Below are 15,089 nucleotides of genomic sequence, written 5' to 3' on the forward strand. Positions count from 1 at the left end.
TTTATTTATTTATTTTTTTTACCAGTGTTTCGTGTTTGGTCCTCCTCTTTTCTTAGACGTACACGACAAGGATGATAATAATCAGTTATCAATTGTTACTTGCATAAAAATGACCATCATTCAGCAAAATTTTCTGATGATCTAAAAAGATCTCACTTTATCTACTCACACTTCACTAATGAAGAGTTTCGAGCGGAAGCATTCAACTCTTTCACGACCTCTTTCGACTTTATTTTTTTCTTTTTTTGTTTTGTTTTGTTTCTCTCTCTCTCTCTCTCTTTGTTTTTTGTTTTCTTCTTTGACCTTTAATCTCTATGCACACGAAACACGTCCTCCTTTCGACCATTTCGTCTGGCACGTGACTACGAGGAAAACTAGAGCTAGTTTTGTCTGGTAAAAATCGCTTGATTAAACAAACGTCTAGGTCGTGACGTGAAAGTGGAGCGGGGGCCCTCGGGCTCTATTTTCGAAAAATGGACACAAAGAAAACGCTCATCTGCTTCGAGAGGAGAAAAAAAAGAAGAAGAAGAAGAGGATGATGATTAAATAAAACTCCAACCGAATTGGCACAGTAATTATCACCTTAAAGAGGAAAATCATTTTCTTCTCTCGCAAACACAAGCCACGTGTCCATCCAATCTAATGTCAAGAGGCCATAGATCTTAAGCGCGTCTTTGAAGGCATTCACATGTTTAAACTTTGTACCTTTGACCTTTTGTCGATACTGTGACGTTTTAACCTCTTCGCTACTATTACCACACGGCGGTACTTTTTAATATTCAGTTATATATAACTTTTATTCTTTAAATAATTCGATATATTTATGTAAACAGAATATATACAGTATATAATTGGTTTTTTTTTTGCATAAACCAGAATATGTTTAGTCTGATTTCAAAATAATTTAGTCTGAATTTTATTTAATGTATTTTTTTTTCTTCTTTCTTTCTTTTTAGCGAAAAGGAAATTATCAAATTGTAATTTCGTCAACTTTCCTTTAAGATGATTAGGAAAGAGCGCCTGCATACGATTTTGTACGATTGCTAATTTATTTTATTATTATTAATTTTTTTTTTATACGAAGATTTGAATCGTTAAACGTTGCCGTGGAGTGATGATTTATGGTTTGACGAGCGCCCAAATTTATGCAAAGGACGATTGAAATTTGGCCAAAAATCGCTGAAAAATCTCCGCCACGCGGAATTTAAAACGTCTGGCTTTCGTGCGAAAGGAAGTTTAACAAGTTAATTTAAGTAAAATATTGTGTAATAACGAAGAACGGCGGCGTAAAAGACGGCGAATACGCTATTCCCTGGAAATATAATTCGAATTCGAAAAGTCCTCTACGTCACCGTGACGTCAGATATTATTATTATTATTTTATTTGTTTTTTTGAATTTAACTATTATTTTCATTTAATTATTTTCGAAATATTTTAGCATAAATCATATTTTCTTTCTTATTATTAATAAAGAGTTAAAAATATAATTCGAATTAAAAAAAAAAAAGAAATTTAGTTTTAAATTTTTGGGTTTTTTTTTATTATTATTATTTAAGGTGGACGAAAAATAAAGCAGACGAACTCGTCCACGGCGCCATCTGGCAGCGAAAATCTTGGTGATCACGTGTCACCGCAGATGAGTTGCGTTCTAAATAAGGTGAGATGGGGAATGGACTCGGAGGCCTTTTATGGTTTTGGTACGGACGATACGGTAGCGCGGGATCCAAACCCAATCGGGCACATAGCCAAAATGCAGCGGGGGCCGTCGGGGGGGGACCGGTCGGGCGACATTCCGTTCGTCAAAGGGCGAACAACCAAGGTCGGAGATGAAATGGAGGGCGCGGTCACGTGACCAGCAAAGCAATAACCCGCCACTTGGCGGATTATTCCTTCGAATTAATTCAAATTTTTAGACGAATTTACCCTTTCAATACCGAAATAATAATAATAATAATAATAAAGCACACGAAACAGTTAATATAATAGTAGGAAAAATGGAAAATAAAAATAAAAAAGAAATTATTATACTGTTCAAGGTCGCTCACTTTGATTTATAATTGCGACCTTGTATTAAAAACTCCATTTAGGTATCTCTTGTCTAGCGACCTTTGTGATTCTTCGCGATATATCGAAGTTAAGAAGGTCAAAAAGATCACACGAAAGAAAAGTAAGAGAAAAATTTGCATATTTTCCAAACATTCCTGTCTTAATAGAAGAAAAGGAAAAAAAAAAAGTAAAACGTGTCGTTACCGTTTCCGACAACAGATGGCGCCATGGCCGAACGTTGAAAATATTTTAATCTTTTGATACGTTTAGAAGTCTTTTAGGAAGTTACAAATGCGCCAATGGAGATATTAATCTATTAATAAATTCCTCTCACACCCTTTTTTTTATGCGTTTCCTGTGTCTGAGACGAAACTTAAATATCTTTCCGCCTATACGTCCTTGAAAATTGAATTTCCAATGGCGAATTTATCATTTCCAGATGTTTTCAAGTATTTTAAAGCGTTAATTCTTTGACTCAAATGAAAAAAAAAAGGCGCGTCGTGACGTACGAAAGAAAGAAAATTAATTTTTCTATTCGTAAAAATGATTGGTAGAATCTTCTTACGTCACTCCGTGACGAATTTTGAATTTGATTGATTTTATTTTGTTATAAAAAGTCTTTTATTATATTTAGTTATTTAAAAATGATAAATTATTTAAGAATTTTGTTTTTTTTTCTTTTCATCTTTTGAAAGATGATTTAATATTTAAAACGAGTTTTCTAAACGGATGACGTCTTTGCAGAATGAAATATCATCGATGACGTAGATAGTTGAGTCGGTTATGTATTTTATGTTCTAAAAATATATTTCTATTAATATGTTGTTTATATTATTTTGTGTTTAGTTTATATATATATAACATAAATTTTATTATTTTGAATACTTTAAAATAATTTTGTAAATTTTTTAATTAAAACTTACTAAACATTGCGATAGATGGCAGCAGGAAAAATTGCTGTAGAATGCCATCTCTTGGCGTTTAAAAAATTAATTTAAAAATTTTTAAAATGATTTTATTCATTTGTTTTTTAATTGATTTATGCTTTGATTTTTAAAAATATTTTAACAAAAAAATGTCGTCGGTATTAATAAGAGAAGATTTTCCATTGGAAAATTAATTAATCCACTTAAAATATTCGCAAATATTCAAAAAATTTCAATTTCTACAGTGTCAAAATGTCGTTTATTTTTTTAAAACGAAGCAAAAGTATCCAGAATATTTGTGTTGCAACGTCAACGACAAATAATAATAGGATACATGTGTCATGTTTATTGATCATTCATTAAAAAGGGTTTCGAACTTGATTCAATCAGAACATTCTATTGAAAAAAAAAGAACCGGTTTGACGTACATTTTACGTCATAAACCTCCGAAGAGGTTAAAGAACATTAATCTCTTCTTTATATCTTAAAAAAAAGAAAAAAAAACTTATCGTTGGTTCTTCACCTTGCTAAATTCTTAAACTTTGTAGCGGTTTTTAAGCTATCGATATAAGTCAGTCCCTCAACAATTGGGATGTGTTAAATATTGTTTTTTTGGAAAGTTGGTCAAGGACAATGTTAGACAATAGAAGCCCAAAGGTAGAAAGTTTTTGGTTACAGAACCTGAATTAATGTTTTGTTTTCCTCCTCGAAAACTAAATGATGATATCAATAATAATAATAATATCCTCTAAATGTGACAAGTTTATGAATGTATAGTATGCTGTATTGTTGATTATTATTATTTTTTTTTGTATATAAAATATACAGTAGTGTTGTTGTTCACGAAAGTAATTTTTTGCTTTATCAGTAAACAATTTTAAGTTGTCTTTACGCCACGATTATTCTGTGTAATGATTTTAAAATTGTGTAATTTAACAGTAAATGAGTGCGGTTTCTTAATTAATTACTTAATGACGGTCTGTTAAAGTGTTAGCTTACACTGGATGGGTGTGGAAGAAAGGCCCTCTCAGTGCCCACGGGGAGGAAAGAATCGAAAATTAAAGAAATAAAAGTGTGTTTATACACGATAAACAAATCAAATAATCGGAAAAAAACGATTTGAAAAGTAGAAAATTCAATGCAATGATTTTTTAAACATGTTTGGTCGTGGAATTAAAGAAAAGTTGAGAGCTAAAATATCTTAACAATTTTCGTTCGTTTAATTGGTTGATTTGAAATGAAATTAACGAATCAGAAAAATCATTGGTTTAACAAATTAGTTTTGCTTGGTTTTTTTTTTTGTTTTAATTTGTCTTATTAATTAAAAAAAATTAAAATTAAATAAAGATTTTTTTCCTTATTACTAATATTACATAATTTTTCTTTAAATATGTAATAATGTGAAAGGGAAAGCATTCAACCTTAATAGTTTTTTTACCGTTTTTTTTTTTATTAAAGATTAAAATTTCTTGTTTCAGAAAGGATAGCGTATTTTTTAACATTTGCAACACGGGAGCATCTGGTAGTAAAAATCGATTTTTTTCCCTTCCTCAATTACCATACAAAGGCAACGTCCAGACTGTGCAAATTAATATAAAGGTTAGAGAATCTAGTAACTTTTTTTTCCTGTTTCAATATAAACAACAACAGGATGAATGTAAGTATCAAGTGGAAAAATAATGAATATTTTACCTGTTCTTTTTTCTTTAAATTATTTTGAAGTGGCGAAAATAGAAGAAAAATTTAATTTTGATGACGTTAAAAAGGTTGATATCTAATGGAAAAATCTGATAACATTGTTGCTGTACTTTCCCGGCATTCTTTATTTTCGTCCCTAATAATTGCTTTCATTATCTTTATAAATTATCAGATTGTTTCGGGAGATATGGCTCTATTCCCTTAATATCTCCCGAACCAATGGTCCGATTTTTCTGAAAATTTCTATAAACATTTCTCCCCAATAAACAAACCCCCCTGAAAAATTTCAGAAAATTTTGACAAAAGGCATGGGAGTTATTATGCTTTAAAATGGGTGAACAAAATCCTGCACTAACATTCATCCATACATACAGAAAGAACCCCAACTTTCTTTGCATTTCTCAACGTTTCAAGGTCCCCTGAATGCAAAAAAGTAAAACCTTGGGGGTCATTTTTTTCTACCGATCTCCTTACTTTCCCTCTGTTATATATAATAGCAGAGAAAGTAAAATGAATTAAAACTATGCAATGATATCTACAATCACTGTTTCGTATTATTTTAAATATCCGGGAAACTACAATTCTCGATAGTGAGTTTATCTCATCCCATTAAATGATAATTATCCTTGCATAATAAATTGTACCAGTAACAGATTACAAATGAGAATCCGTGCAAATTATTTAATAAATTTTTCCTATACATAATTCTGTTATAATTTAAATACATAATTTGTAAAAATGATGTAAAAGTTATCTTCTTTCTGCCTAAAGGAACCTTTAGTGTTTCCAATTATTGTTAAGAAGACATTAGAAAAATTTATTTATTATTTTTCTAATGTCTCCTTTCTAAATAAAATGTAGTTTTGTTTTTAATAAATAAGTTGTTTTCAATTTTTGGTTAAAAGGATATACACTTTCGAAAGAAGAAAAATGGAACAAACCCCACCATCAATTTGTGCGCGCCCACCAGTAGCCGAGTGGCTAAAACCACTGCTAGATACTAGTATTTTGTCGTGGGTTCGAGCCTCAATATGCTGGCTGATCGAGTGGGTTTTTCCGGATTTTCTTCACGTGTCTAGTAGCTATTGATATATAGGTACTAGTTTATCACAATTCCTAAAAGAAACCTCACGCGAGGCATCTTTCCTTGGCAGATTGTCAACATATTGTGCTGCTTAACATCATCAGTATGTACGGTTCCCAGCTTAAGAAGTGAGATACAAAGCCGATTTCTTTCTATTTTCTTAAATCTGATTGGTTGAAAAATAGAACACACGTTAACTGCTGACTAAACAAAAGTAGTTTAATTAAAAATCAATACTTATTAACAAAATTTATACTTAAGAATATGAAGAAAAATTTTACGTAAGAGATTTATTTATTGGCTTTCTAATTTTGAATGTTTCTATATCTAATTTGCTCAGTATGAAGGCGATAATATTGAAAATTATATAATTAATTAATTAATTAAAAAATTCATGTAAAATTTAAAGTAAGTTTGGAGAAAATGCATTCAAATCAATTCTGTATTTAGACATTATCTATCAGAAAAGAATCGGAAGTAGAATTTACTCATCTTGCTTCCGAACGTTCGTTTCCACGTAAAAATTTAAAGGAAAAGTTATTTTCCTTATCCTTATCCTGATTTTTACTTTCAATTTAAATTAATTTATTTTGAAATTTTTGCTTCAATTTTCTAAACCGTGACCCATTTTATCTGACCGTTTAACCTCTCGAATAAATTTTTTTTTTGTTTTAAAATTAGTAATAATTAATGAAATATCATAATAAACGTACCCGAATGATGTCACAAATTAATTGAAAAATGTTTAATATTTACGCAATTTACTTTTCTTTTTGATTTTATATTATACCAAAATAAATTTCAAATTTACCAACCAGAGGTCGTAGTAATACATATTTAAATATTTGAATTAATCCGGTTCTCCATTGGATGTTCGTTTATTACGTAACATTTTGTCACGCTGCTCATTTAACCAATAGAAAGTGTCCAAAATTTTAAAAATCGACATGACTTTTATTGTTAAATGAATTAAAAATGGAATGTTATTAGGTCATATGTAATTGTAAAAATATATATAATGTTTCGTAAAACATAATTTTATTACGTAATTTAGTTCGGAAAGTAAATTTATTTTAAAATTAATATCGATAACAAATTATACTCTTGAAAAGCATTAAAAATGGCTTTTACATCTTCTAATAATTAATAATTATTGGCATTTTAACAAATTTTCCGTAAACGACGCCGATGAAGACAGTTAAGCCGGATTATCGCGTAAGACGAAGTTTAAACGTTGTTTAAATTAATTAATTAATTATGAAGTTAAATATATTTAATTAATTAAATAATTTCTGTTATAAATGGAGCGTTATTAATTAATCGAAAGAAACACACGAGCGATTTAAAAATCACTTATTTACATAATCCTCACATAGTGTTAGTACAATATATAAACGGCTGATGGCGCCAGCATCGCCGGCAAAGAAAAACACAATGATCAGCTGATTGAAGTTTAGATGGAAATTCGGTTCACACGTGGATGGATGGAGGAAGTAAGAATTTAGATAAAGACAAGCGTATTATGCCTCATTCGATAATATTAGACGATGGTGAAACGCCAGAGCGTAACCTGTGCGCGAATATCGATTTCGTCGGCTCTAGGATAGATAGGAATCGCCAAGTAGCCATGAAGATAAAGGATGTATCGTCTTTGCTATACGCTCTCCTTCTTAGCACGATCCTAGATAGATTTTTCGTATGTGTGGCTTCCGAATTCACTTATGGTTACGAAACCGATGACTATACCTTAGCTTTTATTAATATAACATATACCGATAGTAGAACTGGGAGAACATTCAGCGAAGAAGAAGAAATAGGAAAGTATAGTGTTGGAAAAGTGGATTCCGTTAGTGGAATTGTTGTACATGTTTCTAGTAATAATCACACTACACACGACGGTTGTTATCCTTTAGACACAGACAATATCCCTCACGAACCGTGGATTGCTCTCCTGAAGCATGGACAGTGTCAAGACAGCACAAAGATTCGCCATGTGGCATTGACAAATGCATCTGCAGCTGTTGTTTATAGTGATAAAACTGATTCTAAGTTGATAAAGATGTATCCTAAAGGTAAGTTTTTCTTATAAACACTAAACAAAGAAGAAAAAATTTTTCATTTCAAATAATTAATCAATCAGTGATTAAAATATAACAGATGTCTCGTGTTAAATTTGTTTATTTACTTAAGTTTTAGCCAGTACCAAATTTTCTGTCTACAAAAGGAATTGTTTTGCGGCAATTTGGTGTTACGTGACAATAATAGTTATGGGGGAAAAATTTGCTGTATATTTGTAAAATAGTGTGAAATTTCATATTATTTTAACCAGGTTTTGAAATTTCTGATATTAAAAACAACAATACTTAAAAATAACCTGTTAGAAGCATATTGTATTGTTGAAAGTTGACTCGGACACAAATCAATATTCCAGCTCCATTAAAAATTTATCATGATAATAAGAAAAAAAGGATTATTATAAAAATGATTTATGGGTTTTTATCATTATTATTAAAATAATAATAGTTTTAAAAGGTGTTGTTTCATTTCTTATTACTCTATCTAAAATACAACCGGATAATTTATTCACTGTTTTTTAATTAGCGAATCCTTTTCAATTTTAAGTTGGACGAAGACCGATTGCTGTAGATCTGTTATCCAGCTGTATCTTCTCTTTTTTCAAACATTTGTATTAATAATTTATCTACTTCTAGGATCTTCCTATATCTATTTTCTAGCTATTTCCAACATGCCTTTAGGTCTTCTAATATTTTTCTCATATTATGAAAATGTTATGCTGATTAGCTATTTCAATATATTCCTTCCATACTTTCATTAAATGAAGTTACTATTACTATTATTGACTTTTAGGAGAGCTCCTTTTCAATGATTTCTATTCACAATCATTAGTTTATTCCTTTAAGATTATGCGTAACCTTAAGAGTTTATGAAACTGTTTAAATTAATAAGAAGGGCTCTTTTTTATTGTTTTCGTATAAATCTTAAAATGTGTTTTTTTTTATCTAAAGTGTTTTCAAACCTCTGTATTTTTATTCTATTTTTATATTTTAAAATCTAGAGTGTTTGTTTACTTAGTTAAAACAAAAACAATTTTATGTTTTTAAGAGATCAAGACATTTTTTTTTTCTTTTTGTTTTTTTCATTGCGCTAGTTTTGTTTCATTGGGGTCTGGAAAGTATCTTATATCTAACAAGAGGTGATGGATAACAATGAGTAATTTATCAAAATGTTTTCTATTCAAAGTCTTTAATATAAATAGAATTTTCTTTTCATTCTAATTGGAAAGTTTCATTTAATAGTGAAATACATATTTATTTTTTTTCCTCCATTCTTTACAATATGAGTTTTCACTATTGAATGTAAATTACATGTATTTAAAAGAATGTATTGTTTTCGAGACCTGTCACTTAATTGTTATATTATGTACAGTTGAAATAAGTCTCAAAATATTTGTGTTTCCTTATAATTAATGTACAAATTACTATTATTATTATAAAATGGAAATTGTTTTATATATTTTAGAAAAATTAGTTATAAAATTTTCTAAGAAAGTCGGTAACAAAGTTTCATAGAGGATATAATGCATATTTATAAAAGAGATANAGCTAAAAATTCAATGAACGGTCAACATACTTTAATTCAGGAAGTTTTCGTCAAGTGGGACAAGATCAATTCAGATTTGATACGCAATATATATATATATATACATACAAAACTATTATTATCCCGAAAACTAGCAAAAATATATATCAATTGTGTAACTGGTACTCATTTGATGATTCTAGGTTACATTATTTCCGTCCTCTATTAAATGTAAGGTGAACCTCAATAAAAAATATTTTATATTCTTTTAAGTTTTCAGTTTACAATGCAACATACACATACAAACAATAGATATATTGAACCTTCTGTGGGGGGTAATCTTTTTAAATATTTTAAACTTTTATGTCTTGTTTTATTACTCTGCAAGGAGTTTCTTTTAAAGGATTTGTCTTTCAATATAAATTTTCCTCACCCTTCTTTTAGTATAAAATATGTCTAGACTGGAATCAATTTGTTTATTTTGAATGTAGATTATTTCATAATCATTCAGCGCTTTCTTGGCATTCTGATAACCTAAATAATCGCATAGATTAATTAGAAAATAAGAGAGTTTTGAGTAATTATATACAGGAAAATCCCTCTTATTTCGTGACGTTGGGCGTTTTTTTCTTTTTTTTGCTGAGAAATCCACATTCTAAGTGGAGGAATATTTTGAAAAATAATGGTTTATGTCTTAATAATTCACGGTATTAGGGGAAGTATATGGAAATTAATATATTATTTGTCATCTTTCATGTGGAAAATCTTATTTCACGGATCAAAACATTAAAAAAAAAAAGAAATTTTGAATGGGATATTGCAATTGTGTAGAATGTTTAATAATATGAGTAATTTCGTAATATATATTTAGTGATTCATGCCTATAGTGAATGCCTTTTAATTAATCTATCAAGAAATAAGATGAAATTCCAATATTCTTTCATAGAAAAATTTCTATAAACACTTTTTGATTCATTGACAAAATATTATTTAGAGAATAATGATTGTGTATCTGTGTAAGAAATATCTTATTTATCATATATTTTATAGACGTAAATATAATTTATTAGTTTAGCAAATTTTATTATATTACGAAAGTGATTAGGTACAGGAAAGTCTTTCTTATTTATGATAATTAGGGACAATTTTTAGGGTTGTTATTAAATTCCTGGCTTTACCTTATAAAAGAAAATTTCTTTGTAGTTTACAATACTAAATATATGAAAATTTAATCCGAATTTTTTATTTATTTATTTTTTTTACCAGTGTTTCGTGTTTGGTCCTCCTCTTTTCTTAGACGTACACGACAAGGATGATAATAATCAGTTATCAATTGTTACTTNATTATGTTTCGTAAAAATAATTTTATTACGTAATTTAGTTCGGAAAGTAAATTTATTTTAAAATTAATATCGATGACAAATTATACTCTTGAAAAGCATTAAAAATGGCTTTTACATCTTCTAATAATTAATAATTATTGGCATTTTAACAAATTTTCCGTAAACGACGCCGATGAAGACAGTTAAGCCGGATTATCGCGTAAGACGAAGTTTAAACGTTGTTTAAGCTAAAAATTCAATGAACGGTCAACATACTTTAATTCAGGAAGTTTTCGTCAAGTGGGACAAGATCAATTCAGATTTGATACGCAATATATATATATATACATACAAAACTATTATTATCCCGAAAACTAGCAAAAATATATATCAATTGTGTAACTGGTACTCATTTGATGATTCTAGGTTACATTATTTCCGTCCTCTATTAAATGTAAGGTGAACCTCAATAAAAAATATTTTATATTCTTTTAAGTTGCAGTTTACAATGCAACATACACATACAAACAATAGATATATTGAACCTTCTGTGGGGGGTAATCTTTTTAAATATTTTAAACTTTTATGTCTTGTTTTATTACTCTGCAAGGAGTTTCTTTTAAAGGATTTGTCTTTCAATATAAATTTTCCTCACCCTTCTTTTAGTATAAAATATGTCTAGACTGGAATCAATTTGTTTATTTTGAATGTAGATTATTTCATAATCATTCAGCGCTTTCTTGGCATTCTGATAACCTAAATAATCGCATAGATTAATTAGAAAATAAGAGAGTTTTGAGTAATTATATACAGGAAAATCCCTCTTATTTCGTGACGTTGGGCGTTTTTTTCTTTTTTTTGCTGAGAAATCCACATTCTAAGTGGAGGAATATTTTGAAAAATAATGGTTTATGTCTTAATAATTCACGGTATTAGGGGAAGTATATGGAAATTAATATATTATTTGTCATCTTTCATGTGGAAAATCTTATTTCACGGATCAAAACATTAAAAAAAAAAAGAAATTTTGAATGGGATATTGCAATTGTGTAGAATGTTTAATAATATGAGTAATTTCGTAATATATATTTAGTGATTCATGCCTATAGTGAATGCCTTTTAATTAATCTATCAAGAAATAAGATGAAATTCCAATATTCTTTCATAGAAAAATTTCTATAAACACTTTTTGATTCATTGACAAAATATTATTTAGAGAATAATGATTGTGTATCTGTGTAAGAAATATCTTATTTATCATATATTTTATAGACGTAAATATAATTTATTAGTTTAGCAAATTTTATTATATTACGAAAGTGATTAGGTACAGGAAAGTCTTTCTTATTTATGATAATTAGGGACAATTTTTAGGGTTGTTATTAAATTCCTGGCTTTACCTTATAAAAGAAAATTTCTTTGTAGTTTACAATACTAAATATATGAAAATTTAATCCGAATTTTTTATTTATTTATTTTTTTTACCAGTGTTTCGTGTTTGGTCCTCCTCTTTTCTTAGACGTACACGACAAGGATGATAATAATCAGTTATCAATTGTTACTTGCATAAAAATGACCATCATTCAGCAAAATTTTCTGATGATCTAAAAAGATCTCACTTTATCTACTCACACTTCACTAATGAAGAGTTTCGAGCGGAAGCATTCAACTCTTTCACGACCTCTTTCGACTTTATTTTTTTCTTTTTTTGTTTTGTTTTGTTTCTCTCTCTCTCTCTCTCTTTGTTTTTTGTTTTCTTCTTTGACCTTTAATCTCTATGCACACGAAACACGTCCTCCTTTCGACCATTTCGTCTGGCACGTGACTACGAGGAAAACTAGAGCTAGTTTTGTCTGGTAAAAATCGCTTGATTAAACAAACGTCTAGGTCGTGACGTGAAAGTGGAGCGGGGGCCCTCGGGCTCTATTTTCGAAAAATGGACACAAAGAAAACGCTCATCTGCTTCGAGAGGAGAAAAAAAAAGAAGAAGAAGAAGAGGATGATGATTAAATAAAGCTCCAACCGAATTGGCACAGTAATTATCACCTTAAAGAGGAAAATCATTTTCTTCTCTCGCAAACACAAGCCACGTGTCCATCCAATCTAATGTCAAGAGGCCATAGATCTTAAGCGCGTCTTTGAAGGCATTCACATGTTTAAACTTTGTACCTTTGACCTTTTGTCGATACTGTGACGTTTTAACCTCTTCGCTACTATTACCACACGGCGGTACTTTTTAATATTCAGTTATATATAACTTTTATTCTTTAAATAATTCGATATATTTATGTAAACAGAATATATACAGTATATAATTGGTTTTTTTTTTGCATAAACCAGAATATGTTTAGTCTGATTTCAAAATAATTTAGTCTGAATTTTATTTAATGTATTTTTTTTTTCTTCTTTCTTTCTTTTTAGCGAAAAGGAAATTATCAAATTATAATTTCGTCAACTTTCCTTTAAGATGATTAGGAAAGAGCGCCTGCATACGATTTTGTACGATTGCTAATTTATTTTATTATTATTAATTTTTTTTTTATACGAAGATTTGAATCGTTAAACGTTGCCGTGGAGTGATGATTTATGGTTTGACGAGCGCCCAAATTTATGCAAAGGACGATTGAAATTTGGCCAAAAATCGCTGAAAAATCTCCGCCACGCGGAATTTAAAACGTCTGGCTTTCGTGCGAAAGGAAGTTTAACAAGTTAATTTAAGTAAAATATTGTGTAATAACGAAGAACGGCGGCGTAAAAGACGGCGAATACGCTATTCCCTGGAAATATAATTCGAATTCGAAAAGTCCTCTACGTCACCGTGACGTCAGATATTATTATTATTATTTTATTTGTTTTTTTGAATTTAACTATTATTTTCATTTAATTATTTTCGAAATATTTTAGCATAAATCATATTTTCTTTCTTATTATTAATAAAGAGTTAAAAATATAATTCGAATTAAAAAAAAAAAAGAAATTTAGTTTTAAATTTTTGGGTTTTTTTTTATTATTATTATTTAAGGTGGACGAAAAATAAAGCAGACGAACTCGTCCACGGCGCCATCTGGCAGCGAAAATCTTGGTGATCACGTGTCACCGCAGATGAGTTGCGTTCTAAATAAGGTGAGATGGGGAATGGACTCGGAGGCCTTTTATGGTTTTGGTACGGACGATACGGTAGCGCGGGATCCAAACCCAATCGGGCACATAGCCAAAATGCAGCGGGGGCCGTCGGGGGGGGACCGGTCGGGCGACATTCCGTTCGTCAAAGGGCGAACAACCAAGGTCGGAGATGAAATGGAGGGCGCGGTCACGTGACCAGCAAAGCAATAACCCGCCACTTGGCGGATTATTCCTTCGAATTAATTCAAATTTTTAGACGAATTTACCCTTTCAATACCGAAATAATAATAATAATAATAATAAAGCACACGAAACAGTTAATATAATAGTAGGAAAAATGGAAAATAAAAATAAAAAAGAAATTATTATACTGTTCAAGGTCGCTCACTTTGATTTATAATTGCGACCTTGTATTAAAAACTCCATTTAGGTATCTCTTGTCTAGCGACCTTTGTGATTCTTCGCGATATATCGAAGTTAAGAAGGTCAAAAAGATCACACGAAAGAAAAGTAAGAGAAAAATTTGCATATTTTCCAAACATTCCTGTCTTAATAGAAGAAAAGGAAAAAAAAAAAGTAAAACGTGTCGTTACCGTTTCCGACAACAGATGGCGCCATGGCCGAACGTTGAAAATATTTTAATCTTTTGATACGTTTAGAAGTCTTTTAGGAAGTTACAAATGCGCCAATGGAGATATTAATCTATTAATAAATTCCTCTCACACCCTTTTTTTTATGCGTTTCCTGTGTCTGAGACGAAACTTAAATATCTTTCCGCCTATACGTCCTTGAAAATTGAATTTCCAATGGCGAATTTATCATTTCCAGATGTTTTCAAGTATTTTAAAGCGTTAATTCTTTGACTCAAATGAAAAAAAAAAGGCGCGTCGTGACGTACGAAAGAAAGAAAATTAATTTTTCTATTCGTAAAAATGATTGGTAGAATCTTCTTACGTCACTCCGTGACGAATTTTGAATTTGATTGATTTTATTTTGTTATAAAAAGTCTTTTATTATATTTAGTTATTTAAAAATGATAAATTATTTAAGAATTTTGTTTTTTTTTCTTTTCATCTTTTGAAAGATGATTTAATATTTAAAACGAGTTTTCTAAACGGATGACGTCTTTGCAGAATGAAATATCATCGATGACGTAGATAGTTGAGTCGGTTATGTATTTTATGTTCTAAAAATATATTTCTATTAATATGTTGTTTATATTATTTTGTGTTTAGTTTATATATATATAACATAAATTTTATTATTTTGAATACTTTAAAATAATTTTG

At 29.5% G+C, this 15,089-nt stretch overlaps 1 protein-coding gene across 2 annotated transcripts in view; it reads left to right on the top strand.

Moving 5' to 3' along the window:
- Nucleotides 1-7,152: 7,152 nt before the first annotated feature.
- LOC111637257 (RING finger protein 150-like) overlaps nucleotides 7,153-15,089 on the top strand; it is a 66,559-nt gene continuing 58,622 nt past the window's right edge. The window contains exon 1 of one of the 2 annotated variants that reach the window (XM_023382708.1): nucleotides 7,153-7,827. In XM_023382708.1, coding sequence (XP_023238476.1) covers nucleotides 7,236-7,827 — 592 coding nt within the window. In that variant the 5' untranslated portion in view covers nucleotides 7,153-7,235. The remainder of the gene's footprint in view (nucleotides 7,828-15,089) is intronic. The other variant, XM_023382707.1, reaches the window with a different exon arrangement.

This window comes from Centruroides sculpturatus, unplaced genomic scaffold, assembly GCF_000671375.1.
Source record: "Centruroides sculpturatus isolate CEXI.00-Female unplaced genomic scaffold, Cexi_2.0 scaffold1137, whole genome shotgun sequence".
NCBI classification, from domain to species: Eukaryota; Metazoa; Arthropoda; class Arachnida; order Scorpiones; family Buthidae; genus Centruroides; species Centruroides sculpturatus.